The sequence below is a fragment of the Peromyscus maniculatus genome, chromosome 23 (assembly GCF_049852395.1).
Source record: "Peromyscus maniculatus bairdii isolate BWxNUB_F1_BW_parent chromosome 23, HU_Pman_BW_mat_3.1, whole genome shotgun sequence".
NCBI classification, from domain to species: domain Eukaryota; kingdom Metazoa; phylum Chordata; class Mammalia; order Rodentia; family Cricetidae; genus Peromyscus; species Peromyscus maniculatus.
Window position 1 is genome coordinate 5,626,984 of NC_134874.1, and position 27,133 is coordinate 5,654,116.

Here is a 27,133-nt window from a genome sequence, read left to right on the forward strand (position 1 = left end):
CCACGGCTCTCGGCGCTGCGTTCCCACAATGCAGCGCGGCTGAGCGCCTCGGAGCCCGCGGGGGGAGCTGCGGCGGGGATCCGGGCCGAGGCGGCGGCGGCGGCGGCGGCCGAGGAAGCGGAGGAGGAGGAGGCGGGAAGTGGGCTGCGGCGGGCCCGCGGCGGCGGCGGGGCGGCGCGGATGTCGGGCTGGGCGGACGAGCGCGGCGGCGAGGGCGACGGCCGCATCTACGTGGGGAACCTTCCGACCGACGTGCGGGAGAAGGACCTGGAGGACCTGTTTTACAAGTACGGCCGCATCCGCGAGATCGAGATCAAGAACCGGCACGGCCTCGTGCCCTTCGCCTTCGTGCGCTTCGAGGACCCGCGGTGAGGACCCCCCGCGGCTCGCCCGCCTGCAGCCCGGCGCCCTCCCTTCCCCCTCCCCACCGCGCCGACCCCTCCCGGCGACCCCACCCCACCCCCACCCCACCCCCCACCCCCCGCTGGAGGCGGCGGCGGCGCCGGCGGCCGCGACGTCTTTTCCCCCGAGCGTCCCCGGTTGTCACTTCCTTCGTTAGTGTTTAAAAAAAAAAACCCAGATGGGCTCCGGGGGGCCCGAACCCGCCAGACTCTTGCCCTCGAGGCCGGGTAGGCACCCTAACCGGGGGGCACTCCCCCCTCCAGCCCCAAGGGGGAGCGGCCCGGGGCTTCGAAGCCTCGGGTTCCCGAACCGGCTCTGCAGAGGACTTGGCGGAGTGGGCGGTCGCCCACCCCGCCCCCGGGGCCCTCGCCGTTGCGGGAGAAGAGACGGCGGGGACAGGTTGCCTTGGGCGGCTGTGAAGGGGGTGTCTGCAGCCGATCCCCACCCGGGCTCCCCGCCGAGCCTCGTCCTTGTAAAAAGAATCGGATTAAAGCAGCGGGGGAGGGCGGCGACAATAGCGATTTCACCCCCCTCTGATGGGGGATCCCCGCCAGAAGTTGCCGGTACCAGCGTTGAGGAAAAAGCTAGGTCCCCAAATCCGCGCTCGGTTGGGGGGCTGTGGTTTTGCAGACGTTAGAAGCCCAGGACCTTTGCAGTGCGCTTTAGAAGTCGCAGCGCTACCGAGGTCACGTCACTGGGAGGGTCGATAAGGGCCTGTTCCTGCCTTCTCAGCATCGCGGGGAGGAAGGCATCATCTCTGCCTGCTTACCCGCCCTCGGCCGGCCTGGGTTGGAGATACGGATTGCCAAGGAGAAGTACCCTGGACTTCGAGGGGTGAAGACTTAACAGAGCTTATTCCTAAGTGTCTTGCCTTTTGCCTCCAGAGTAGACTGAAGCATTTTTACATATGACCGTGAGAAAGTTAGGGCTCTTATTTAACTAGGTAACAGTGCCATCGTGTACTTTGAAGTCACTCTGTGTCGAGTGCCATGCTGTGCAGTTGGCATTTCCAGCAACCCATGAGGCAGATATTGTTGACCGTATTTCACAGATGAGGAAATTTCGGGTTGGTTAATGCAAGAGTTTGGTAAGGGGCTAACACTTGATGTTTCATAACGGATCTAGGTAGAATTGGAATCTCGTCATGACTTAACAGGTACTGTGTGTTGTTACATGGTCATGGTTTTCCTTTAGTCTTAACAGAAGAATTATATTCTGCTCTAATTGAGAAATTTCAAGCAAAGCACTTAAAATATTGCATCTTAGACCTTTTGATAACCCACTGAGATAGACTTACTTCTCAATTTAGAGGTATGAAAAGTTTAACTCAAGGACTTGACATACAAATTCGATTTTAATCCTTTATATGCCTGCCCCTTCCCAGACTCCGTTAGAAACACATTCTGGCAGTCAGCGTTGTCCTGGATGTATTCCTAGATGCTGTTTTGTTTGTTTGCTTTAGACAGGGCCTTACCCTATAGCTCTGACTGGCCTGAAACTTTGGTAGACCACGTTGGCCTCAAACTCAGACATCTGCCTGCCTCTGGCTCCCATTGCTGGTATTGAAGATGTGAGTCATCGTACCCAGCCCTCACTTATCTTTTAAAAAGGATTTATTTATGTGCGTCTTACCTGCATGTATCTGCTCCGCATGCATGCCTGTTGTCCGAGGAAGTCAGGAGAAATTGTTGGATGCCCTGGAACTGGAGTTACTGATGTTGTGAGCCACCATGTGAGAGCTGGGACCAGCATCCTCAGATCCACATTTGTCTCTCATTTATGTTTGTATTGACTTTGTGAGACAGTATTTTTTTGTATACCAGGCTGGTCTCAGAATTTCCTGCCTCAGCCTCCCCAGTGTTGGGAGTAAGGGTGTGTACCACCACACCTGGCCTTTTAAAACTTTTTTGTTTTGTTTTGAAGACAGAGCGCCTCTGTGTAACAGCTCTGGCTGTCCTGGAACCCCATTTTTAGACCAGGCTGGCCTCAAACTCACAGAGGTCCACCTGCCTCTGCCTCCCCAGTGCTGGGATTAAAGGCACCACCATCACCTTTTTAAACTTTTTAATGCGCCCTCCCTATAAGCTTGATGTCTTTATGTCTATAAGCTTTAGGCCTTTTGGAAAACTATTACGGGGCCTAATGTGGGATAAACCTTTAGAGCAGTGGTTCCCAACCTTCCTAACACTGTGACCCTTTAACAGAGTTCCTCATGTTGTGGTGATCCCCAACCATAAAAATTATTTTCATTGCTACTTCATAACTGTAATTTTGCTACTGTTATGAATCATAATGTAAGTATTTTTGGAGACAGAAGTTTGTCTAAGGGGTCTAACTCACAGATTGAGAATCAGTTATCCATCAACAATTTTTTTTTTTTGTTTATTTTTTTGAGACAGGGTTTCTCTGTGTAGCCCTGGCTGTTCTGGAACTCACTTTGTGGATCAGACTGGCCTTGAACTTACCGAGATCCACTGTCTCTGCCTCCCGAGGGCTGGGATTAAAGACATGCGCCGTCACCCCTGACTATCTCTCCACTTTTCATCCTTAGAATACCATGTGCTTGACGACTGTAGTGTTTTCAGTATGTGCATTCAGAATTATGAGTTCTGTTATGATGCCTTCACACATACATATCACATTTTTTGCTCATATTCAACCCCTTCATTAACTGTATAGTTTAATCTTTTCAGTTTCTGAGTAAGTATTTTGCACTTCAGAATGTGTGCATGCCACAGCTGAGCCCTCTTACTGGCCCGGCTGTAAAGCTTATGAGGAATGTGAAAATGCCCTCAACTACAGTAGAAGTCCATCAAGGTTTTGTTTGGTGCCCATCTTCCTGTTCCCTCAGGCCGACTTCCCTCTTAATTACTCCTGCCTTCACTGGGAAGTCACTCAGCCTATTGGACAGCACTGATTTCAAGCTTTGCTTTGCAGAGATGCTGAGGATGCAATTTATGGAAGAAATGGTTACGATTATGGCCAGTGTCGACTTCGTGTGGAATTCCCCAGGACTTTCGGAGGTCGGGGTGGGTGGCCCCGTGGTGCAAGGAATGGGCCTCCTACAAGACGATCTGACTTCCGAGTTCTTGTTTCAGGTATGTTCTCACCACATTGAATGAGACGCTGCGTGTGTGCTACCTCCGAGTCTGGCCGCTAAGGAACACGAGCTGTTAGTCAGTGTGTGGTGTATGTCGGCTTTTTAGTAGCCAGTGCACAGGGACCGTCTGAAGCTTTGCTCTAGGTTTTCAGGGAGGCAGGTACTGTACAAATGAAACTGTACAAGTAATACGGCCTTGTGGTACAGAAACTTGTTTCTTTTTTGTTTGTTCATTCACACAAGGTCCCTATGTAGTTTTGACTGTCCTGGAACTCGCTGTGCCGACCAGGCTGGCCTCACAGAGCCCCACCTGCCTCTGCCTCCCGAGCTGGGATTAAAGGGGCGCACTACCACCGCCTGACAAACATGTTTCTTATAAAGTGGTTTCTTATTGCTGAAAGGACAAGATGACATCAAGACCTTTGACCTAGAGTACTAAAAATGTTTTCCTTTGGGAATGTTCCTTGATGTCTGGTTTTATAGACATCACGGGGCCAGATTCAAACATCTAAGAATCTTGGGGATTGTATTGGAAGGTGTAGAACATTTGTAACTGGTGTCAATGAATGATGGACGAAATGCTAAGCTCGGAAGTTTATGTCTTTGAAATGCCAATGCGGTGTGAAGACCTGGGGGCCTTCTGCACATTACAGGGAGTTTGGGGGCCCTGGTGGAGTGAAATGTATTGAGCCTGGCGCCTTTAAAAGTGTGAATGTCCCACGATCACAGTAGTGCGTGAGTGATGGTGTCTGTCTATCTTGTATCCCTTTGTAATTTTTTAACCCTAGGACTCTATTCCCTCCTTCAAGATGTCATACATTATCTTTTTTTCTCTCCATGCTGCTCTGAAATCCTGCTTAGAAAACTATTAGGAAATGGCTGCAGTCCTGAGCTGTGAGCGGTAAACACAGCCTTTGAGAGCAGGAGCACATTCCCCTTTCATGACACCAGGTAGGGTTGTGTGACTCCCAGCTAGCTTTAGCGTCTGAGTGTGACTTTCCCCAACTGTAGTGAGGAATGTTGGTGATCTCTTACGAGGTACTCTGTGCTCTGTCAACCGTTCACGCTAAGAGAAAACAAACTTTGATTTTTTTGTTGTGCTGTTCCCTCAGCTACACTTGGTTTGTTTCAAAATTCCCATGTCTCGGGAAAGTAAGTTCCCAAGAAATACTTGGTACTAATAAATTTCATAATGAAAAAAACGGAACTCAGTTTTGGGAGTGCCACATTGATTGTGAAGGACAGAGTGGTAAATTCTCAGAGGTCGTAAGCCTGTAACAGGATGCTTTGTTGGGAAACTTTGGTGTCTGGACAGTTAACTAGACTAGCTAGCTGCTCATGGTGGTTTTCTATATGTACTTATGTATATTTCTCTGGGTTTGTGACTTGGGAACCCTTAAGAATAAAGTGATCCACAGAGTCTAGACCACCATAGGTATTGCTGGTTCTCAACAGGGCAGTTAACGTGGCTGAAGGATGTGGTTCTTCTCTTACGTTCTTTGTGCCCAGGACTTCCTCCATCAGGCAGCTGGCAGGACCTGAAAGATCACATGCGCGAAGCTGGGGATGTCTGTTATGCAGATGTACAAAAGGATGGAATGGGGATGGTTGAATATCTGAGAAAAGAAGACATGGAATACGCTCTGCGTAAACTGGATGACACAAAATTCCGCTCTCATGAGGTGGGTTCTTACCTTCTAGTAGGTCTAATTTAGCAATCGTAGCAACAGGTCATGGCCTTTGCCATTGGATGACTTCCCAGTACCATTAAAGATCTATCTACAGGGGTTGGAGAGATGGCTCAGCTGTTAAGAGCACTGGCTGCTCTTCCAGCACCTACATGGCAGCTCACAACTGTCTGAAACTCCAGTTCCAGGATACCCGTATGACACCCTCATACAGACACACATGCAAGCAAAACACCAATACATATAAATAATTTTTTTTTTTTTTAAATAAAGGGAGTGTTTGCTATTCCTGAGTCCCACAAAGTCACAGCAGGGAGAAGTATGCATTTGTTTACCTTGATTTTCTTCCTTTTTGAAATGGGAGAGTAAGGGTACCTACCTCCAAATAACATTGTCAGAGTTGAATAACATCCCAGCATCTTAGACAGCCAGGTTAGAGGTCGGCTTCGCTTACTGTTCTGACCCGTCTCCCTTTTCTGTTGTTCCAATCTCAGGGTGAAACTTCCTACATCCGAGTCTATCCTGAGAGAAGCACCAGCTACGGCTACTCCCGGTCCCGGTCCGGGTCCAGGGGCCGTGACTCTCCGTACCAAAGTCGGGGCTCTCCACACTACTTCCCTCCTTTCAGGCCTTACTGAGGACGGTGGGGGAAGCTTCTCCATTTTTTTAGATGCGCTGAGCTGCTCCGTGCTCAGAATCTACATTCCAGATTGATAATTTAGCGTCTTAGGAAATTTTTTAATTTCTTTCTTTCTTTCTTTTTTCTTTTTTAAGGAAATATATAATTTCAGCCAGGGCCACCGCACTAGCAGTGAACTGTTTTAGACTGCAGAGGTAGAGGTTGTGGCTTTGGAACAGAAACAAGTTGTATGTTTTTCACCCGATTATGGGACAGAAATCAGTGCTGCATCCTTGTGGGCTGCTGTGCTCTGGAGGTCAGCAGTTACCACGACTGAGTCGCCCATTTTGTTGAGAAATATATTTTAAATGTTTAGTAGTTGGTGTGTGGTTGTCTTTGAGTAAGCACATGGATAGGTTTCATTTTTATCTTTTTAAGATTGATTTTTATGTGCATGTGTATACCACATGTGTGTTAGTGCCCACCGAGGTCAGAAGGGCAGTACAGACCCCCTGGGACTGGAGTCACAGGAGGTTGTGGGCCCTTCTGAGGCAACATGTTGTAGGAGCCTGACTCCAGTCAGAGGGGAGACTGGGAAGTGCTCTGTTTTGTTTTTGTTCTCGAGACAGGGTTCTCTGTGTAGTCCTGGCTGTCCTGGATTTCCCTCTTAGACTAGACTAGCCTGGAACTCACAGATCCTCCTGCCCCTGCCTCCCGACTGCTGGGTTTAAAGACATGCGCCATGGCACCGGTTTAGGAAGTTCTCTGAACCACTGAGCCATCTCTAACCAAGATTCAGAGTTCTTCTAAGTCAGAGCTGACACTGTAAATTCAACTGCCTGTGAGAGGAGTTCAGAGATGATCTGTTCATGCCTCTAATCCCTGTATCTGGGAGGCTGTGGCAGGAAGATAGCTGTGTGTTCAAGGCCAGTCTGAGGTACAGAGGCCCTGTCTGAACAATGTGTGTGTGTGTGTGTGTGTGTGTGTGTGTGTGTGTGTGAGAGAACATTACAGATAAAGGGAAGAGGAAGAATGAAAACAAGCCCAGTGCTATTTTTAACAAGTTCTCTTTTCAGAAAGGAACTGTTGGCTGGTGTTCACAGATACTGTGTGTGTGTGTGGGGGGGGGGGGGGGGAGGTGTTCACAGACACTGTGTGTTGGGGGAGGGGTAGCCCTACCTTCTGAGAAAGGAAGATGATTCTAAATTAGGAGTTCCCAGGCTGGAATTTACTTTGGTGCTACACAAACCTTTCCATAAAATGACCCCTCTGGTAGGAATAAAGTAGGGACCAGGCACAAATGAAGGTGGTTGGCTGCTCAAGTCAGTGAAAAAGAAACTAAAATAAGTTGTCACCTGGTCATGGGCGACCTCTCCCCTAAGCATGAACAGAAGAGTTCACATAGATATATTCTGATAGTGGTTTTAGGAGATGCAGGAGGATGTTTTCCACACACAACAGCCTGTGAGTACTTGATCCATTTCCTTTGAAGCAGGCTTGTGGTGGTCTATTGCTGGGTGTTTTCCATTTCTGTCCTCGGAACAGCTACCAAGAAGTCATAAATGTCCAGTTTACACCAGAATTCACAGTAGTAAATGACCACCTTTGTGAGTCCACCATCTTGATAGGGTTCCCCTTTCCCAGAATAGCTACTCTGCTGTGGGAGAAGGGATCTTGTTTACCATGTCTGGCAAAGGAATATTACCTGTTTGAAAACAAGAAAGAGTATTAGAGTTGAGCCTGCTGTCCAGCTGGCCCTCCTAAACTAAAGGTCACTTGGTTTCCATGGAAAACAGTGGAAGTAGGTATTAATGCCATCCTTTTTCCAACTCTCACGTATCAGTAACAGTTCAAACTGACGCCAGATCCACACTTTGCAGTGCATAGAGGAAGCTGTACATAACCACCACATATGCAGGAAGGAGTGGGAGACTAAGACTGGACCTCTGTGCCTAGCGTGCATGTCTGTAGCAGGTTCTATCTCTGTGGTCAGTATCGATCTAATGAGGTAGCAGCTGCTGGGCCCTGAGATGGCAAGGCTGTAGATCCGTCTTTTCTCTTTAGCTAGCTGAGGCAAATATGGTTTAACCCACGGGCAGCGGTGGCACACACCTTTATTCCCAGCACTCAGGAAGCAGAGGCTGGTGGATCTCTGTGAGTTCGAGGCCAGCCTGGGCTACAAGTTTCAGGACAGCCAGAGCTGTTGTATAGAGAAACCCTGTCTTGAAAAACCAAAAAAAAAAAAAAGGATAGAAAAAAGTTTAACCCCTAAGTCTGTTAGTGTAGTTAGCCAAAGCTTTGTTTATTTGTTAACTACCTGGTCTTGGTGTCTGATGTGGAGCTGAGGACACGTGCACAGGAGAGAAAAGGTCAAGCTGCCCCAGCTTCCATTTTAAGTGTGTACAGTGAGGGTGGAGATGTAAGCTGCTGCTGTACCAGGGATTACAAACCATGGCTAAGATACATAGGCTTATAGGCATGTTTCAGCTGGCCTATGGGACACGTGAAGTTTTCTTATTTGAATTGGTTGCCAAGACAAGTGGAGGAAATAGCAGACAAAATGTCATACATTTCAGTTCTCCAAGCAGATGGGCTCGGGTTCCTCTGGCACCAGCAGAGCACCAGGGATGGCAGCTGTTCCTGTAGACAGGGTTCCAGCCCAGCAGGTGCTGTCTGCTGCACAAACACCATGGCCCTTCACTGCTGACTCCCAAGGGGAGTGTGGCTCCTGACACCGTCCTAACGCCACCACCCATGTACAGCCGATCCTTCTGTCTTCAGCGAGAAGGTCGGAACTGCTCTGTTGAACTTCCCTGGGTAACACATACCTGGCGGGGCCACAAAATACTCCTCCACGACGTGACGGGAATTCTGTAGGAGTTCTTCAGTGCAGTTGCCTTCGGCTACATGGTCAGATCTCAGGTAGAGACATCTGCAAAAGCCAAAGGTCGGAGTTCCACTTTGAGGGGACTGAGGCTTCCCGAGCACAGAGAGACAGGGTCAACAAGGAGGCTGGAGGGGAGCAAACAGTCTTCGCTGTGGTCACCGTCCCCAAGTAGGGGTGCTGTGGTAAAAGTAAACCAAAGAGCTGTCTGCAGTGTGTGGGGCCTCCTGAGCACCGAGGTAAGCGGTGATTATTCCCTGGCTTGACTAGCAAACTTTTGGATAATTAGTATGAGTGGATTAATTTTGGTGAAGTAAGCGAAAGGGCAACTATGCTACACCTGCATTAAATCTGGGCTGGAGAGATGGCTCAGTGGTTAGGTGCACTGGCTACTCTTGCTGCTCTTCCAGAGGGCTCGGGTTCGGTTCCCAGCACCTACATGGTGACTCACAACGGCCTATGTAACTCCAGTTCCAGAGGATCTGATGCTTTCTTTAAGGGCACTGCACACACATACACAACATACTTTAAAGTGTCCCAGATCCTGCTTCAGTGAGAAGCATGTACTCAGGAATCACTGATGTCACTGGCAAAGGATAGACAAGAAATAACTGGATGGGGGGTGGGGGAGACGGACGTTTTACCAGATGTAGCATGGGTGCATGCAAGAGAACACAGCTGATCAGAGTGAATCGGCAGGAAGTCTAGCAGGACCCTAAGATGAATGAAGCCACCTAGAGGGACACACAGATGCCTGCCGTCGGCAGGATACACTGAACAGTGCCATTAGATGTACATGCCAAGAACCCCTGCACTTAGGTAGTTTAAGGCTTGTGCCAACATTGGCTCTGTCTCAAAGTAAGGTGCATCACAAACATGAATCTCTATTCTCTAGACGTAGTGGCTTCTCTAAAATACGTCGATTGCTTAGTGGGTCAGGGCACCTGCCACCTAGCTTAACAAGCTGGGACCACATGGAAAGAGAGTTGACTCCCATTTGTCCTCTGCTCAGTGCATTTCTGTACAGACAGACAGACAGACACAATACTCAGGTGATGGGACACTGCTTTAATTCCAACATTAAGGAGGCAGAGGCAGGTGTGAGTTCTTGAGTCCTAAGCCAGCTTACTTACATACTAAGCTTGAGATCAGCCAGGTCTACACAGTAAGATTCTGTCTCAAAGAAAAAAAAAACTGAAGTAAAATCTCTTGTGAAACTAAAATGGGAATACATCGACAGTGAAACATGTCAGGCAGTTTCACTCTGATTTCAAAACATGCAGGTGCCCTACCAGAGTCAGCCTGCTTCTAGATACTCCTGTTAAAAAGGAAGGGGTCTAGCACCTTTAATCCCACTACCTGGGAGGCTGAGGCAGGTGGACCTCTGAGCTCAAGGTCAGCCTGGTCTTCAGAGCATGCTCAGGACAGCCACCCGAGGACGTCTGTCTCCAATAACAACCAAAGAAGCTGAAGTCACTAGCCAAGGGAGCTAACCTAACAGAAGCATCCAGCTCACAGCTAGATAGTATCATTCATGGTAAGAGGTCGGAGTGGGGGGGGTAGGATTGGTTCTAGGGTCCACACTTGTCTGGTTGGTTTTGGTTTTCCCATACTATGTATGCCACGCTGGACTCAACTATTCATCCTTCCTCCTGAACTGAGTGTGCCACTATAATAACCCCACCTCCTTCCCCACCCCAAAAAACCAAAAGTATGTTAACTGTGGCCTTGAAATGGAATAATCTTCCTAGACCAAAGTTTCTTTTCAAAAAGTGAAGGTTGCACTTCCATGGTTTTTTTCTTTGTTTGAGACAGGAACTCACCATGTAGTCCTGGCTAGCTGGAAGTCATGTAGACCAGGCTGGCCTCAAACTCCTAGAGATCCTCCTACCCTGGTCTCGTGAGTGCTGGGATAAAGGTAGGAGAGTTAGCAGACCCAGCAAACTCTGTTTTGGGTTTTGTTTGCTTGCTTGTTTGGTTTTTTTTTTTTTTTTTTTTTTTTTTTTTTTTTTGGTTTTTCGAGACAGGGTTTCTCTGTGTAGCTTTGCGCCTTTCCTGGAACTCACTTGGTAGCCCTGGCTGGCCTCGAACTCACAGAGATCCGCCTGGCTCTGCCTCCCGAGTGCTGGGATTAAAGGCGTGCGCCACCAACGCCCGGCTTGTTTGGTTTTTTTTGCGACAGGGTTTCTCTTTGTAGCCCTGGCTGTCCTGGAACTCACTCTGTAGACCAGGCTGGCCTTGAACTCAGAAATCTGCCTGCCTCTGCCTCCCAAGTACTGTGATTAAAGGCTGGAATATTTTTTTTTTTTTTTTTTTTTTTTTTTTTTTTAGCCAAAAAACAAAACAAAACAAAAATTGGGGGCTGGAGCTGTTGGTCAGTGGTACAGTGATCGCTTCATATGTGTGAGGTCCCAAATTCAATATCTAGCACAGAAGGTAGAGAAAAAATTGCCATTGTACCATTCAGAGGCAGCCATTGGTCTTCCTGGACTTAGGATTCTGTTGGAGAATGCTGAGAACACCGGAGATCCTAAGTCCCAGCTCCGCAAAACCCATCTCTCTCAGCTTCCTTCGTTTACAGAAGTGCGGAAGAAGGCTTCATAAAACTGCTGGTAACATCTAACGTGATTTAGGGATTTAGTTTTGTTGTGTGTGTGTGTGGGTGTGTGTGTGTGCGTGTGCGCGCGCACACGAGCACAGTGCCCATGAAATCGAGGCATAGGATCCCCTGGAGTTCCGAGTCAGTTGTCAGCTGCCTGGCTTGGGGTGCTAAGAACTGAACTCAGTCCTCTGCATGAAGTTACCACTCTTCCGCACAGCCATCTCTCCAGCCCCCAAATGTATGGTGCTTCGTTTATGTTTTTAAACAAAGGACTCCTGGTGATGGTGGCAACGGTGACAGCGCACACCTTCAGTCCCAGCACCTGAGTTCGAGGCCAGCCTGGCCTACAGAGGGAGTTCCAGGACAGTCAGGGCCACACAGAGACTCTGCCTCAAAAAACCAAAAAGGGAAAAAAAGAAAACCGGGGTGGGGTTGGGCAGTGAGAAGGCTCAAGTAAAAGTGCTGCTTGGGAGCCGGGCGGTGGGGGCGCAGCCTTCAGTCCCAGCGGGAGGCAGAGCCAGGCGGAGCTCTGAGTTCGAGGCCAGCCTGGGCTACAGAGAGCCACGACAGGCACCAATACTACACAGAAACCCTGTCTCGAAAAGACAAAACAAAAACGTGCTGTTTGACCCGACTCCCTCCACGTGTGTCTATGTCATTCTCATCCCCTCCCCAATAAACGCAATAAAAAAGACTTAAAAAACATCAGCAGGTAGCAATACCTAAATGAGGTTAAGGTAGGCGTATCAAAGCTGAAGCCAGACCAGGCTACTGCTGCATGACAGTTTCCCAGGAAGACTGACAAACACCTCATCACAAGGACAGACCAAAGTCTAGCTTGGGGAGGCAATTGGTTTAACCGGGGTTACTTGCAGGAGCACGGACAACTTAGAGGCAGTTATAACACTGACAAGAAATACTGCTCCTAGCAACTGTTAACTGGTGGTAAATCTTGGGGAGGGGCAGGACCTCATGAACCCCTTCCTCCATAATCAAAGTCAAGGAGCCCAACTTGGGCTGCTTTCCTTTGGATAATTCCACCTGCTGACAGCTCAAAAGGCCGGCAGCAAGTCATGCTGGAAGGATGTCTACAACAAATGCATAGCGAGGTCCTGATGGTTTTTTTTTTTTTTTTTTTTTTTTTTTTTTTTTTTTTTTGAGACAGTGTTACTGAGTGCTGGGATTAAAGGCATGCCACTGCCTGGTACAAGATCCTGTTTTAAAAAAGCAAAATGCGGGCTGGAGAGATGGCTCAGAGGTTAAGAGCACTGGCTGTTCTTCCAGAGGTCCTGAGTTCAACTCCCAGCAACCACATGGTGGCTCACAACCATCTGTAATGAGATCTGGTGCCCTCTTCTGACCTGCAGACATACATGCAGACAGAACACTGTATACATAATAAATAAATTTAAAAAAAAAAAGCAAAATGCAAGCCAGGAGATGGTGGCACACACCTTTGATCATAGCACTCAGAAGGCAGAGGCAGGCAGATCTCTGTGAAAACACTGAATAGGCCTGGATGACTTTGCGAGGAGTTTTTTTGTTTTGATTATGGTAGTTAGTGGTGAGGAATCAACCAAGGACCTCATGCTTACTGGCTTTGGAGGCGTTATTTGTTTAGTAGAAGATTTTTAAAGGTTATTTTTAATTAGGTGTGAGTGCCAGTGCCTTCAGAGGCCCTGGAGCTGGAGCGGTATGTGGTTGTAAGCCCCCTACCATGGGTGTTGGGGCTCAGCTTAGGGCATCCTTTGCAAGGGCAGCAGCAGAGATTCTTAATTGCGAAGCCAACTCTCAGCCCCTATTTATCTGTTTTCTAGAAATGGGGTCTCCTTCAGTAGCCTAGGCTGAACTCAAACTTGGGTCAGTCTTGCCCAAGTGTCCCAGGTCCTACAGTTATGGGTGTGAGCCACCATGGCCAGTTCCAGGCCAGCTATTGACTACCTGTCTACCTCACCTGTCTTCCTACACCGGGATTCTACAAGATGAATTAAATGTTCCAAGACATCCATTTCCATAACGGTGGCTTTCCTCAGCATCAAGGCCAGTGGTTCTCAACCTGTGGGTCATGATCCCTTCAGGGGATGCATATCAGACATTTATGTTACGATTCATAACAGTAGCAAAATTAGTTATGAAGTAGCAATGAAAATAATTTTATGGTTGGAGGTCACCACATGAGGAACTGTATTAAAGGGTCAAAATGTTAGGAAGGTTGCGAACCGCTGAGCTAGGCTAACATAAGCCATGTAGTTTCCTGTGAGGAATGAAAACTGATTCTTTCTGGGTCCTGGTTCAGATGAAGAATCCTGGCTAAAAAGGGTTGGGTTTGTGAACTCTGTTGCCACCCAGGAAAGCTCAGATAAGTCCTTTACCCCAGCACCCAAGGAAGTGCTTGGCACCAGGAGGGAGGAGGGACTCTGTGTGTGCTGCCGGGTCTTCAACTATGGAGCATTTGCGCCACTGTTTCCTTCTGCGTCCCCCTGTTCACTCTGGCACTCAGGCTTATGGGTGCTCTTCCTGTGAAATTCTGAACCTGCTTCTTCTATGCATGGAATTGGAATTCTTCTTTGCCTTCCAGAGTCATGTATGATAACTGAGGTACTGCATACAAACTCCTAGTCCACAGAACAGGCACACTAAGGCTCAACCCCAATAATACATTATTAATGTGTGGACAGACTTCTATTCTGTTACAGCTATTACTGGCTTCTGCCTTAAACTGCTGACAAACTACTCGGGTGTTTCGAGCACAGATGAGCATTTAAAACACCGAAGTCAGGGGCTGGGGAGATGAAGAGCACTTTCTGCTCTTACAAGGGCCTGGGTCGGGTTGCTTGTACCCAGAGCGGGGTTCACAACTGCCTATAACCCCAGGTCCAGGATCTTGCCGGCACCACACTCTTGGGACCTCTGTGGATTCCTGCACACATACGCATAGACTCAAGCACATACACGTAAAAACACATTCAAGCCTGGCCTGGGGTGTTGGGGTTTATGAGGCCTAGTTTTTTGAAGTCCTACAAATGTCATATTAAAATGACTAGTGGGCAGCACTCAGGAGGCAGACGCAGGGGGATCTCTGTGAGTTTGAGGCCAGCCTGGTCTACAGAGTGAGATCCAGGACAGGCACCAAAACTACACAGAGAAACCTTGTCTTAAAAAACAAACAAACAAACAAAGACTAGTGGGATTCATTAACCTAAAATATATTGAAATGATGGAAAGAAATGCAGATTCCAGCCAATACTTGCTATGTCAACTACTGCTTTTTATTTCAATTTATTTTTATTTTATGTGCACTGTTGTCTTCCTGCATGTATGTCTGTGTGAGGGTGTCAGATCTTGGTGTTAGAGACAGTCGTTAGCTACATGTGGGTGCTGGGAATTGAACCCGGGTCCTCCGGAAGAGCAGTCAGGCCTCTTAACTGCTGAGCCGTCTCTCCAGCCCCACAGCTGCACTTCTTTAGTTACTCCCAAGTCAGGAAATCCTGACTCTTGAAAAACCAATTACATTTTAAAATTCTGTATGGGGTGGAGTATGCACCGTGGTATGTGTGTGGAGGCCAGAGGACAACTTGTTCAAGCCCGCTCTCTTCTTCCACCATGTGGGTCTTGAGGATCAAACTAAGATAATCAGGCCTGGCAGCAACTGCCCTCACCACTGAACCATACCACCCCCCACTCCACAGTGCTTCTATTCTCTCCCCCAAATAAAATGATGATATGTTCATTCAAGCATTTACCAAGTATAGACTCAGTGCTTCTACTGAAAATCAGCGATACAAACATGCTCCATGGAATGTAGATAAACAGAAGGGGAGGGATAGAGAAATAACATCCAAGTAGATCCATCGTGATTAACAGCTCTTCTGAGTATCATAGAACCACAAAGATGTAACTGGACAAAGGAATGAAGACTCACTGGCAGTCAGCAGCTTAAGAGGAAAGGAAAACAAGTAGAAAAGCAGCTGGGATGAAGCGCCGGTGAAAACAAGGGCAGAGAACTGTGAGAAAAAAGCAACACGGAGCCAGAGCTCAAGGAGTTGAAAAAGCCGGGCAGTGGTGGCAGTACACACCTTTAATCCCAGCACCCGGGAGGCAGAGCCAGGCGCATCTCTGTGAGAGTTTGAGGCCAGCCTGGTCTACAGAGTGAGTTCCAGGAAAGGCGCAAAGCTACACAGAGAAACCCTGTCTCGAAAAACAAAAAACAAAAACAAAGAAAGAACATGACAGTGCAGGCTTGGAGAAATGGGCAAGGGCTATGACAGACAGACGATGCCCTGCAGGCCGTGAGGAAGCCTCCTTGGCTTCGTTAGAAGCGGTGGCACATCTCCTGAAGGACTGGATCGGGAAAATGACATCGGGTTTCTCTTGTGAAGTGCTGGGTAACATTAGGTAAATGGTGTAAACCTCTTTGGACCTGAGCATCAGGTCAAAGACCTGAAGGAATCAAAGACTTGGAAGGTGAGAAGAACAGGAGACTAATAAGATTCAAATTGCGGAAGCACTTCACATAAAGGGCCTGGTCACCGATTTGGCTCTCTGTTGTCACTAAGGAGATTGAAAGATGGCCCAGTGGTTAGCACAGGTCACTCTGGTCACCCAGGCTTGATTCCCAACACCCACTTGGTAGCTTACAATCACCTGTAACTCTAGTTCCAGGGGATCCCACACCTTTTTCTGCACCAGACACGTGGCACACAGACCTACAAGCAGCCCAAACATCCACACACAAATTAATAATTAAAAAAAGAAAAATCACCTTCAAGCCAAGGTACCTCACACCTATAACCCCGGCATTTGAGAAACTGGGCAAAGACTGGTGCACATTCCAGGCCAGCCTGGGATACGTAAGCATGGTGGTTGCTCAACAACCTATAATCCCAGCACTTGGAAGGTGGAGGTCTGGGGAGGACCAGTAATTAAAGGTCATCCTTAGCTTGCCTGATCTACATGAGACCCTGCCTCAAAAGAAGTAAATAAAAATAATGAAACAAATGCTGGGTGTGGTAATACAGGCCTATAAATACTACTAAGGAAGCAGCTAGATAACCTTGGGTTCAAAGCTAGCCCGTGCTGTATAGCCAGATTCTGTTTCAAAAATAGATGGAACATAGCTTATATGCTATTTGGATATGCCATATTAGCATACGAACTTACTTGAGAAGGTCTCCAAAATATATAATAGTATTTGCTTCTTTCAGATAGTTAATCTGATGCAGGGAATGAGCGTGGCTTGCTGAGAAAGTTATGGAAGCCAGTACCGGCTGGAGGGTCCAGAGGGAACAGTAAGTACATCCGAGTGGATGAGCAGGGGATCTATGAAGTAGGGCTTCGAAGGCGATGACTACAAGCAGTTCGGATTTTGTTCCTATTACACCGAGACTAGGAAGGCTAGAGGCTTCTAAACGGGAGTAACAGGATCTATAATAAACTAGGGAGGAGTGAAGACATCCTCTCGGTGACTGGGCAAATTCCCAATCACGCAAAGGACACTGAAAGGACCTGAAGGAGCCTCGAAGGTGCCCTGGTCAAGACCTGGAGGCAGCAACCGAGAGTTTACCTGTCCTCCAGTACCGACTCCAGGGGCTCCACGCCGTCGGTGTCCACGGCGTGCAGCTGGTCGGCGAAGGCGATGGCTTTCTCCAGCCGGGCCACCGCCTCGCGGCTGCCGAAGTTCACCAGCGCCAGACGCTCCAGGTGCTCGATTTTCGCGGCGGGCACGGGGCCGCCGCCCTGCGGGGCGAGGCGTGGAGTGTGGGTCCCGGGCCCCGCAGCCTGGACCTTTCCCTGTGGATCCGCTTTGGAAGCGAAGCCTCGGCCCCGGTGCAGGGCAGCCGGAAAACGTCCCCGCACAGCCCGTGCCCACATTTCTTTGCTTCTCCGCCTCCGTAGTGAGAAAGGCGGGGCGACGCGCGATACTGACGACATTAGAGTGCGCCGTGGTCGCCGTCGCAGCCGCCGCCATCGCCATGAACAGCGTCGGGGAGGCTTGCACTGACATGAAGCGGGAGTACGATCAATGCTTCAACCGCTGGTTTGCCGAGAAGTTCCTCAAAGGGGACGGCTCCGGGGACCCCTGCACCGACCTCTTCAAACGCTACCAACAGTGTGTCCAGGTGAGCCTCGCCCCAGACCCGCCGCAGACGCCGCCGCAGCCAGCCCTCTTCTCCGCCATCCCTCGAAACTGGGTCTCTCCTTGGCACACGGGGATGCTTTTGTGGTGCTTTGCTTTCTGCGGAGTACAGTAGCATCTTCTGGTTCGTTTATTTGGTGCTCATTCTAAATTTGCAAAGTAGCCGTAGTTATCCATATCTTAAAAAAACTGTTGGGGATTTAGCTCAGTGGTAGAGCGTTTGCCTAGCAAGCGCAAGGCCCTGGGTTTGATCCTCAACTCTTAAAAAACAAACAAACAAACAAAAAACCTGTGTGTGTGTGTTTGTGTGTGTGTGTGTGTGTGTGTGTGTGTGTCCGTCCGTGTCCGTGTCCGCGATGAGGGTAGGAACAACTTCCCGGAATTGGTTTTCTCCTTCCACGTTTATGTGGGCCCCGGAGATTGAGTTCAGGTCACCGGGCTTGGCCGCAAGACGTTGTTATCTGTATCTTACAGATGGAAAACTAGCACTCAGAAGTAGTGATTGGTTCAATCACTAGCACAGTCAGATGCACTAGTGTCTGGTGACCAATGATTATTTTGTTGGTGGTGCAACGTTTCATTGTTATTAGAAGTGGATGGTGTTTACTGTTTTCTAGACTGTGGACATCGTGGTGGTCCTCACTGTTTTGTTATGATCTCTTTTTGGCCCTGTTTTTCCCCATCAATTCCCAGTTGCAGCTCTTAAGGTTTGATTCCAGACCAGCAGATGCACCTGCTCCATTCCAGGAGCGATTTTTAGCCAATTCTCAGACAGTGAAGGCGACTCAGTCGCATAGCCGCTGATACGGAATAGATTTGAACACTGACAGGAAGACAAAGTAGTGGTACCTCCTGCCTCTGCCTCCCAAGAACTGGTGTGCATACCACACAGGAGTTACTATCTTTACAGTGGTACTTCCTGTTAAAACAATGCTGGGTGTGGTGGTACACGCCTTTAACCAGGAGTCAGACGCAGAGGCATGTGTGAGTCCTGGGCTAGCCAGGACTACATAGTGACACCATGTCTCAAAGGGTATCCCTTGAATTGTGGTTCACTTTGGTTTACTTTTGTGCCATTACACTGCAGTTATAAAACACTGACTTCAAGCTTCTATAGACTTTTTTTTTTTCTCCCTGTTTTTCGAGACAGGGTTTCTCTGTGTAGCCCTGGCTGTCCTAGAACTCACTCTGTAGACCAGGCTGGTCTTGAACTCAGAGATCCACCTGGCTCTGCCTCTCAGTGCTAGGATTATAAAGGCGTGGGCCACCACCGCTCAGATACTTCCATAGACTTTGATAATACATTTTCTTCTTCTTTCAGAAAGCAATAAAGGAGAAAGAGATTCCTATAGAAGGACTGGAGTTCATGGGCCATGGCAAAGAAAAGCCTGAAAGCTCCTCTTGACCTGCTTGTCACTTGGAAGATGTCGGTACATTGAGAGGCCTCTGGATTGTGTCAGCTAGGCTGTGAAGCTAGCCATGGGATTCCAGGAGTTTAAGAGGGGAGTTTTATTTCTTCCCTCTTGGTATTCTCCTCTCACTTCTAAAAGAGCAGCTGTCCCTCTTGCTTTCAGAGTTTCACTTTTGCTGGCATCTTGCAGGGACTCCATGTGCTACAATGGAACATCTTCGGGTTTTGGTTATAATACATGGTTTGGAATCAGCTTTAACTAATCCTTGGATGTAAATAATGACAAGCTGGTCATGATCAAGGTTGCCTGACAGCTTTTGCTGCAGAGGACACTACACGGGAGTCATTGTTCATGAGCACAGTTGGTCAGGACCTCTTTTTCCTCTCAGGGAGCTAATGCTCTGAAAAGGGATCCGGACACAACAGTTTCAATCACTGCTTGGGAACATGATTGTATTTTATAGTAACGGTTATAACTGCTGGCGGCCTGGGTTAACGAAGTAGAAGACAGCTTTACTCAGCTCCTGCCTTAACGAGGTGTCGGATTAACTTGTGAAAGCTTCAGAAATGGCATAAACATCACTTGGGAGCTCACACCGCCGCTCATAGCTCCAACACCTGGAGTGGCTGTGGAAGAATCACCTACATTACAGCTTTGCTGTTGCCAACTTTCAACTCCGTGAATTAAGGTCAATCTGCATAGCATATAAAAGGCAAAATGCATCTGGCCAAGTGGGAGAAAGGTGCTTACTTATTTTTGTTTGCCTACCACGCCCTAAGTCTGTAATCATGAAAATGGAATAAATTCTAAAATTCAGATTTCACTCTTTGCCCTTGGAACTGTGCACGTTATAGAACAATTGTTACCCAGTTGGCCCATGTATCTCATTGTGCTGCCGAGAGCGAGCTTTGCTTTGTAACTTGGTTTGTTTAAGCCTAGGTGGCTGATGGAACACGTAGGTCAGCAGTTTGACGTTCAGGCTGGCCTCCTGCCTCTACCTTCAGCTTGCTGGGATTACACATAGGCACTATAATACCCAGCTTATATAAATAGCTTCTTTAAATTAGTATGTATTGTGGTTCCAACACAATGTCATGTAGCCCTCACACCTCCCTAAATTTAGAATTTAGTATATCCCTAAAGACAGAATGAAAGCTGATGCACAGAAGGCTTACATTTTATTTTCTGTGTTACTAATTACTTCATTTTAATTTGACCAACCCTAATGCCATTTCAAAACATTTTACATTTACATTTTTAGGAAAATATAGTTGTAAAAAATATTCATGTTTTTCAACTGGTTAAGTCATTGTCCAAAAAAATCACAAGAGATTTTTGAGACCTGTATGAGGGAAGCCAGGAGGCTAAAGGTTAGTGCATGTGTTCTAAACTCAAACTGGCACAACTCTGTAAGTAAGGGCTCAGTACAGCCAACAGATGGCAAAGAGAACAGATTTTTTTTTTTTTTTTGGGGCAGTCTCCCAGGATGGCCTCAAACTTGATAATCCTTCCTCTACCTCTTGAATGTTGGGATTTCAAGTATGTTCCACCACAACCAGATTTACAAAGTTTTTAAAACAATTATGTGCATTGCTGTTTTGCTTGTGTGTGTGTGTCTGTGTGAGGGTGTTAGATCCCCTGGAACTGGAGTTACAGTTGTGAGCTGCCATGTGGGTGCTGGGAATTGAATCTGGGTCCTCTGGAAGAACTGCCAGTGCTCTTAACCTCTGAGCCATCTTTCCAGCCCTGATTTTCCTGTCTTTTTATTGCATTTTGTGTGTGCAAGGATAGAATCAGTTTTCCCTGGGTCCTGGGAATCCAACTCAGGCTTCTATCTTGTTAAGTGCCTTTACCAGCTGAGCCATTTTTTTCCTTTTTTTAAAAGATATAGTCCTTGAATTCAATGGATAGTTGAGCATGACCTTGAACTCCTGATCCTCCTGCCTCTATCTCTGGGATTTAGTTAAGATCACACTTGATTTATGTACTGTTGAGGTTAAACCCAAGATTTCATGCATTCAAGTATTTATCAATTGAGCTACATCCCTAGACCATTTTTTTCCTTCCTATTTTTATTTATTTATTGTGTATGAATATTTTGTTCACATGCATGTATGTGCCTGTTGGACCCCTGGAACTGGAGTTATAGATGGTTTTGAACTATTATGCAAGAAGAACAAGCACTCTTAATTAACCACCGAGCGAGCCATCTATCTCTAAGACTTCATGTAGCCCAGGCTGGCCTCAAACTTGCCATGTAGATGAAGAACTCTTGATCCTACCTCCACCTCCCAAGTATAGGGATTACAGGTGTGTTCCTCGGGTGTATACCATCATACTGGGTTACTTTTCTATTGCTGTGAAGAGATAGGGAACTCATAGTTCCAGAGAGGTTTTTGTTGTTTTAAAGGTTTATTTAGTATGTATATAGTGTTCTGCCTGTATGCGAGAAAAGGGCACTAGATCTCATTACAGATGGTTGTGAGCCATCATGCGGTTGCTGGATATTGAACTCAGGACCTCTGGAAGAACAGTCAATGGTCTTACCCTGAGTCATCTCTCCAGCTCTAGTTCCAGAGACTTGAAGTCTGTCATCATGTCAGGAAGCATAGCAGCAGACAGGCAGGCCTGAAGCTGGAAACTCATCCTGATCCACAGGCACAAGGCAGTAAGCTGACTGGGGATGGTGTGGGTTTTTGAAACCTCAGAGCCTGCCTGCCCCCAGTGACACACCTCCTCTAACAAGACCATGCCCCCTAATCCTTCCCAAACAGTTCAACCAACTGGGAACCAAGAATTTAGACATGAATCAATGGGGCCATTCTCATTCCAACCACCACACTGGGGCAGTCCTTTTTGATAACTGATTCATGTGGGCAATTCAGCATTTGTGCATATGGACGCAGGCCAACATTAGCAGTTGGTCCCCTCCTTCTAATGTGTAGGTCTTGGGTATGGGACTCAGTCATCAGACTTGGCAGCAAGACTTCTACCTGCCAAACCATCTCATTAGTTTTTTTCCCCTCTTCAGACAAGTCTCGGACTGTAGCTTAGGCTAGCTTTGAACTATGGTAGTCCTCTGGCATCAGACTCCTCTTCCCAAAATTCTAGAGGTTATAAGTATGTACCACCATGGTCTTTTAGGGTCTTTGTTGTTGTTTTGGGGTGGTGGGGACGGTGATCATTTTTGGCTTAGAAAGAAAATCATTCAAATTCCTTAACTTTCAGAATAGATTTAAGAATCCTTGAAATAGGGGCTGGAGAGATGGCTCAGAGGTTAGGAGCACTGGCTACTCCTCCAGAGGTCCTGAGTTCAACTCCCAGCACCCACATGGTGACTCACAGCCATTTGTAATGAGATCTTCTGGCCTGCAGGTAAACATGCTATATACATAATAAATAAATAAATAAATCTAAAAAAAAAAAAAGAGAGAGAGAGAGAAAAGAAAAAAAAATCCCTGAAATAGCCAGGTAGTGGTGGTGGTGGTGGTGACGACACACACTTTTAATTCCAGCACTCAAGAGGCAGATGCAGGTGGATGTCTGAGTTTGAGGCCAGCCTTGGCAGCAGAGGGAGTTCCAGGACAACTAGGATTACATGGAGAAACTCTGTCTCTAAATACAAACAAACCAAAGAATCCTTGAAATAATGGCATGGTGGTACATGCCTTCACCTAGCTCATGATGGTGAGGCTAGAAAGCCCAGGAGTTCAAGATCGCCTAGGCAACATCACAAGACCCCGCCTTAAAAAGAGCAGCCATAATAGTCGCCATGCAATATACACCACACAGAGAATATTCAAACACAATTATTTAAAAGAATTAGAAGCTGGAGGCATGAGGGCCAGCAGTTCAAGGCCGTCCTCTCTGCACAGCAAATTTGAAGGCAGCCGGCTACTAAAAATGTCATTAAGCTCCAGCCTAGTGTCAGGATGTATTTAGAAAAACATTACTTCCTATTTGAGTTGTTTAGACTTAGTAATCACTGCCTTTAGTTTAGGTTTAACAGAACCCACCGGTCTAATGTTAGAAGCTCTACAGTGCTTCAGTTATGCATTGTACTATAAGTAGCCAAGTTACTCAGACGCTACCTGGGCATGGAGGTGGGGTGCAGTAGCTCTGTCCCTGGCTCAACAGACCAGTTTCACTCAGGAGCTATCGATAATCCAAAGTACAGTGACATACTCTTTCACTTGAAAATCTGGTTTTGTTGTAGGACAGAAATGGTTAGCCGTGTATTATTTTTTGGGGTAAATCCTTATAATTAGTGGCTATAACTAAAATCTAACAGTGTTAAACTCAATAAAATTAGTTTCTAATAGGTAAAATAATGAATAAAAGCCACTAAAAACCTCCTTGCTTTACACCACATTCCAACAGGATCACCTTAAACTGCTAAGACAAATGTTGATTATCCACCCTACCTGACTTCATCCTCTCTAGAAAATGACTCCAGCTATTTCAAAGGTCTTCACTTTTGACAAGCAATTAATGGCTATGTCAGAGTCATTTTGTAATTACTGCTACTGCTGTCTTTTGTTTTTCTCCCCCGCCCCCCCACAAGACAAGTTTTTTCTGTGTAGCCCTTGCTGTCCTGGAACTCACAGAGATCCACCTGCCTCCACCTCCTGAGTGCTGGGATTAAAAATGTGCACCACCATGCCTGAGAAATGAATCTTGACCCCTCTGGTGGACTCAAACCGGACAACACTGAGACCCACGGCAGAGCTTACAGGAGCACAGGCACTCTGTTGGGTCTGTGTGGCCTCAGCTGACCTGAACTTGCTGTTTTGAGGTCGTCACAGGTACCTGTTCTTGGTGGTCAACAGCAACCATTCTATTGACCATTCAGTGTCTGTCAGGGAACCCATCCCAGTAGATAACTGCTCCTGCTCTTGATGGTACCCACCCTAAGCACAAGAAACCAACACGGAACCAATTATAAACAGTATTCAGTAGGCTAAACCAGACCTGAAGCTCTGTAAAGTAGCAAAGTAATGTCGATTTCTGGGAATAAACAAAGACTGAGACATTCAGCTCATGAACAATCTAAGTTTAAGTTATTTATTTAAGCCATCTCCTCTGAGAGCAAAGGGATGGAAGATTGGTGTAATGGTCACCTTTTGATTCAAGGAAAGATGCGTTTCGTGGTCCACACACAGAGTAATGGTCCACACCAGTGCTGGGGTCCCTTGCCGTCTGGGGGAAGGTCCAGGTTCTCTTTACTCGTCTTCATAGCCAGTCGGAAGTGGGTTCATATGAGGGTTGTGGAACAGGGTATGGTTACCATCTCCCCAGGGGAAGGGCTGTGGAGTGAAGGTGTCAATTAGATAATCGTTCCCAAAAAATGCTCACAAAGATCTCGGCCATGAACTGCTTGAAACAGATGATACATAAAACCAAAATGAAAATCTGCCCTTTACTGGCACAATTTCAATTTTCCCATAGCTTTTCCCCCTTAAATTTATTTATTTATGTATTTTATGTGTGCATCCACATGCACACACACTTACTTTAAAATAAATCTTTCTTTCTTTTTAGTTTTTTGAAACAGGGTTTCTCTATTTAACAGCCCTGGCTGCCCTGGAACTCTCTTTTGTAGCCCAGGCTGGCCTCAAACTCACAGAGCTCCACCTGCCTCTGCCTTCTGAGTGCTGGGATCAAAGGTGTGTGCCACCACACCCGTCTAACTCACTACCTTATTTTAAAAACCAGTTTGTTTTGTGTATGGTCACTGTCAGAAGACAACTTGCAGGTGTATGTTCTAGAGCCTTCTACAGAGTGGGTCTCAGGACTGAACTCATGTCCTCAAGCTTGGTAGCAAGTGCCTTTACCTGCTGAGCCATCCCAAATCTGGGAGCCTAGATTTGTTTTCTTGTATTATTCTGCCAATTACAATGTCTTTTGTTTTCAGTTTGTTTGTTTTTTTAAGACAAAGTCTCTCTCCATGGCCCTGGCTGTCCTGGAATTTGCTATGTAGACCAGAGATCTATCTACTCCTGCCTCCCAAGTGCTGGGATTAAAGGCATGCGCCACTATGCCCAGTTTTGTTTTGTTTGGCTCACAACCATTTTTGGTTTTTCTGCGACAGTCCCATTTGGCCCAAGCTAACCTCGATTATACAATGTAGCAGCAGAGAATAACCTTCAGCTACTGATCCCCCTCGTCTTCACCTCCCTTGTGCTGGGATTACAGACCTGAGCTACCACCTAGGGACAGGCTAGGGAGCAGACATTTAGGAGGGATTAGTACTGCCACCTAGTGGCAGAGGCCAAGGCAGGATGCTGTCAAACACCTTACCTTCCCCCCACCCCTTTTCCTGAGACAGGGTCTCACTAAATAGCTCTGGCTGTCCTGGAGCTCACTATGGAGCTCAGACTGGCCTTGAACTCAGAGATCGACCCGCCTCTGCCTCCCAGGGCTGAGGCTGTACAAGACTGGGCTCGAGGCTAGTCCGAGGTGAATAAGGTGACACCGTTGTTTAAGGAACAAGAAGACACCCTTGTTAGATTGCATCAAGTGACGGGAGAGCGGATTATTTGACTGTCTAAACGCACAGCCAAGGAACGAAACAGCTGAAATGATAGGCACCGTGAGGGGCCACCCCGGCAGTCGGGTCGGTAAGCCCCGAGCATCACCACCCAGCACGGCAAATGCCGAGATGGCGAATCACCTTCGGGGCTTGCCCTTGCTAGGAAAGGGCACCCCACACACCTCCAAGCTTTCATGCAAAAAAAACCCAGCTGCTTCTGAGCTGCACCCGAAGACGAGAGGCGCCGTGAACTGGGGGGAAACGGAAACCTAGAGGCATTTTGCCGTGCGACCTTTCAAGAAAGTTGACCCACGCGCTGGCTTCCCTTAGGTAAAAAGGAGAACAAATAAAATGCCCTGTTTGCGCGGACGGGGCGGCAGCCAAGCTCCCGGGGCCCCCAAGGGCTCGGAACGGGGCGTGGGGCAGGAGGTAACGGCCGCTTCAAGGGCGGCGGAGGCCCGGGGCGAGCGTACCTTGGTCCTGATGCGGAGGTGGGGGTAGGCGACGAACTCGGGCCGCTCGTGCTCTCCTCGCCGCGACGTGAGGAAGGCGTTGAGCATGCTCACTGCCACCCCGGGCAGCGCCACGAAGTAGGTGAGGGCCTTCCACATGCGAGCTGCGGCGGCGGCGGGGCGGGCGGGGGACCACAACGTCAGCCTCGGCCTCTCCCCTCCCGCCAGGCCCTCCCGCCAAGGTCACACGGCCGGGCCGCGTCGCCCCGACGGCCGCCGAGGCCGCCCGCCCCCGCTCCCACCCGAGTCCCTGTACCTGAACCCTCCTCGCCGTGGGAGCCACTCGACATGGGCCGCCCCACCCGTGGCAGGGCCCGGCCCAGCAGCCCGGACAGCCGAGACGCACACACCGCCGCCACCATCTTGGAACTACACCGGAACGCGCCGGAAGCGGAAGTGGGAACCCGGCGAAGGGGGGAGGGGGCGGGACAGAGGCGCCGAGCGACGTCTCCATTGGGCCACGCCTTCTCGACGCCGGCCAGGAGCCGCGGTACCTGCGCACCTCGGCCGTCCCGGCCCAAAGCCTCCCGGCGGCGCCAGCGGGGGTGCGCATGCGCCCCGCGCCTGCGCCCCGCCTCCCTCCTGTCTGCTGCTAGGTGACCGTGATCGCTGCATTGAGCTCCCGCGGAACTCGTGCGGCTTTATTTTATATATATATACACACATACATATACGCATATATACACATATATATATACACTTATATGCGTATGTGTATATGTGTATATAACAAATATATTTAAATATATAAATAATATATTCTATATAAATGAATATATAATAAATTCTATATAAATAAATCTAATATATATTAATTTATATTTATATATTTGTATTTATTATATTAATTTATATATTTATTATATTATATATTATTAATTTAATATATTAATATACACAATATAATAAATATATTTATTTATATTATAATTAATTATAATATATTTAATTTGATGTATAATTAATTATATATTAATTATGATAAAATAAATTCTATATAAATAAATATATAATAAATAATATATATAAAAATTGCTATCTTCTTTGGAGTCCCTGGACAGGATCTGAAGTGCCGAGAACAAACCACGTTACCGGACACGCCATTCTCTTTCCTCGCTGCCGTCTAATTCTGCGTTTTCCAACGCACCCAACACCCTCGTCCCCGTTCTCACTCTTAAAGACAATTATCACCGTCTTCTGTGACGCCCTCTATAGACTGTAAAGTGCGTGGTTGTGCCAGCGCTGC

At 47.7% G+C, this 27,133-nt stretch overlaps 4 protein-coding genes across 4 annotated transcripts; 2 read left to right on the plus strand and 2 right to left on the minus strand.

Annotated features, from left to right (window-relative positions):
• The first annotated feature begins 116 nt into the window (after positions 1–116).
• Positions 117–6,187, plus strand: Srsf9 (serine and arginine rich splicing factor 9). The gene is made up of 4 exons (XM_006995801.4): positions 117–368; positions 3,340–3,500; positions 5,012–5,184; positions 5,685–6,187. The coding sequence occupies exons 1-4, from the start codon at positions 181–183 to the stop codon at positions 5,826–5,828; spliced, it is 666 nt and encodes a 221-aa protein (XP_006995863.1). The 5' UTR covers positions 117–180; the 3' UTR covers positions 5,829–6,187.
• Gatc (glutamyl-tRNA amidotransferase subunit C) lies at positions 5,009–17,241 on the minus strand. The gene is made up of 3 exons (XM_006995802.4): positions 16,859–17,241; positions 8,638–8,741; positions 5,009–7,514 (listed from the first exon to the last, which is right to left on the minus strand). Exons 1-3 carry the CDS (start codon positions 17,224–17,226, stop codon positions 7,459–7,461), a joined length of 528 nt encoding a protein of 175 aa, XP_006995864.2. The 5' UTR covers positions 17,227–17,241; the 3' UTR covers positions 5,009–7,458.
• Triap1 (TP53 regulated inhibitor of apoptosis 1) lies at positions 17,217–19,666 on the plus strand. Its single transcript, XM_006995803.4, has 2 exons — positions 17,217–17,414; positions 18,753–19,666. Exons 1-2 carry the CDS (start codon positions 17,268–17,270, stop codon positions 18,834–18,836), a joined length of 231 nt encoding a protein of 76 aa, XP_006995865.1. The 5' UTR covers positions 17,217–17,267; the 3' UTR covers positions 18,837–19,666.
• Positions 19,667–23,881: 4,215 nt separating this feature from the next.
• Positions 23,882–26,303, minus strand: Cox6a1 (cytochrome c oxidase subunit 6A1). Its single transcript, XM_006995804.4, has 3 exons — positions 26,144–26,303; positions 25,849–25,991; positions 23,882–24,149 (listed from the first exon to the last, which is right to left on the minus strand). The coding sequence occupies exons 1-3, from the start codon at positions 26,247–26,249 to the stop codon at positions 24,066–24,068; spliced, it is 333 nt and encodes a 110-aa protein (XP_006995866.3). The 5' UTR covers positions 26,250–26,303; the 3' UTR covers positions 23,882–24,065.
• Between the last annotated feature and the right edge of the window lie 830 nt (positions 26,304–27,133).

What these genes read in the sequence shown, in the direction of transcription:
- Srsf9 (XM_006995801.4), top strand. Translation starts at nt 181, where the DNA reads ATGTCGGGCTGGGCGGACGAGCGCGGCGGCGAGGGCGACGGCCGCATC. An exon ending in GTGCGCTTCGAGGACCCGCG is followed by an intron (nt 369 to 3,339) that starts GTGAGGACCCCC and finishes TTTGCTTTGCAG; the next exon opens with AGATGCTGAGGATGCAATTT. An exon ending in CAAAATTCCGCTCTCATGAG is followed by an intron (nt 5,185 to 5,684) that starts GTGGGTTCTTAC and finishes TTCCAATCTCAG; the next exon opens with GGTGAAACTTCCTACATCCG.
- Gatc (XM_006995802.4), bottom strand. Translation starts at nt 17,226, where the DNA reads ATGTCGTCAGTATCGCGCGTCGCCCCGCCTTTCTCACTACGGAGGCGG. An exon ending in GAGTCGGTACTGGAGGACAG is followed by an intron (nt 8,742 to 16,858) that starts GTAAACTCTCGG and finishes TGGCTTTTGCAG; the next exon opens with ATGTCTCTACCTGAGATCTG. An exon ending in GTATTTTGTGGCCCCGCCAG is followed by an intron (nt 7,515 to 8,637) that starts GTATGTGTTACC and finishes GTTTTCAAACAG; the next exon opens with GTAATATTCCTTTGCCAGAC.
- Triap1 (XM_006995803.4), top strand. Translation starts at nt 17,268, where the DNA reads ATGAACAGCGTCGGGGAGGCTTGCACTGACATGAAGCGGGAGTACGAT. An exon ending in GCTACCAACAGTGTGTCCAG is followed by an intron (nt 17,415 to 18,752) that starts GTGAGCCTCGCC and finishes TTCTTCTTTCAG; the next exon opens with AAAGCAATAAAGGAGAAAGA.
- Cox6a1 (XM_006995804.4), bottom strand. Translation starts at nt 26,249, where the DNA reads ATGGTGGCGGCGGTGTGTGCGTCTCGGCTGTCCGGGCTGCTGGGCCGG. An exon ending in CCACGGCGAGGAGGGTTCAG is followed by an intron (nt 25,992 to 26,143) that starts GTACAGGGACTC and finishes CCGCCGCCGCAG; the next exon opens with CTCGCATGTGGAAGGCCCTC. An exon ending in ACCTCCGCATCAGGACCAAG is followed by an intron (nt 24,150 to 25,848) that starts GTACGCTCGCCC and finishes TTCACTCCACAG; the next exon opens with CCCTTCCCCTGGGGAGATGG.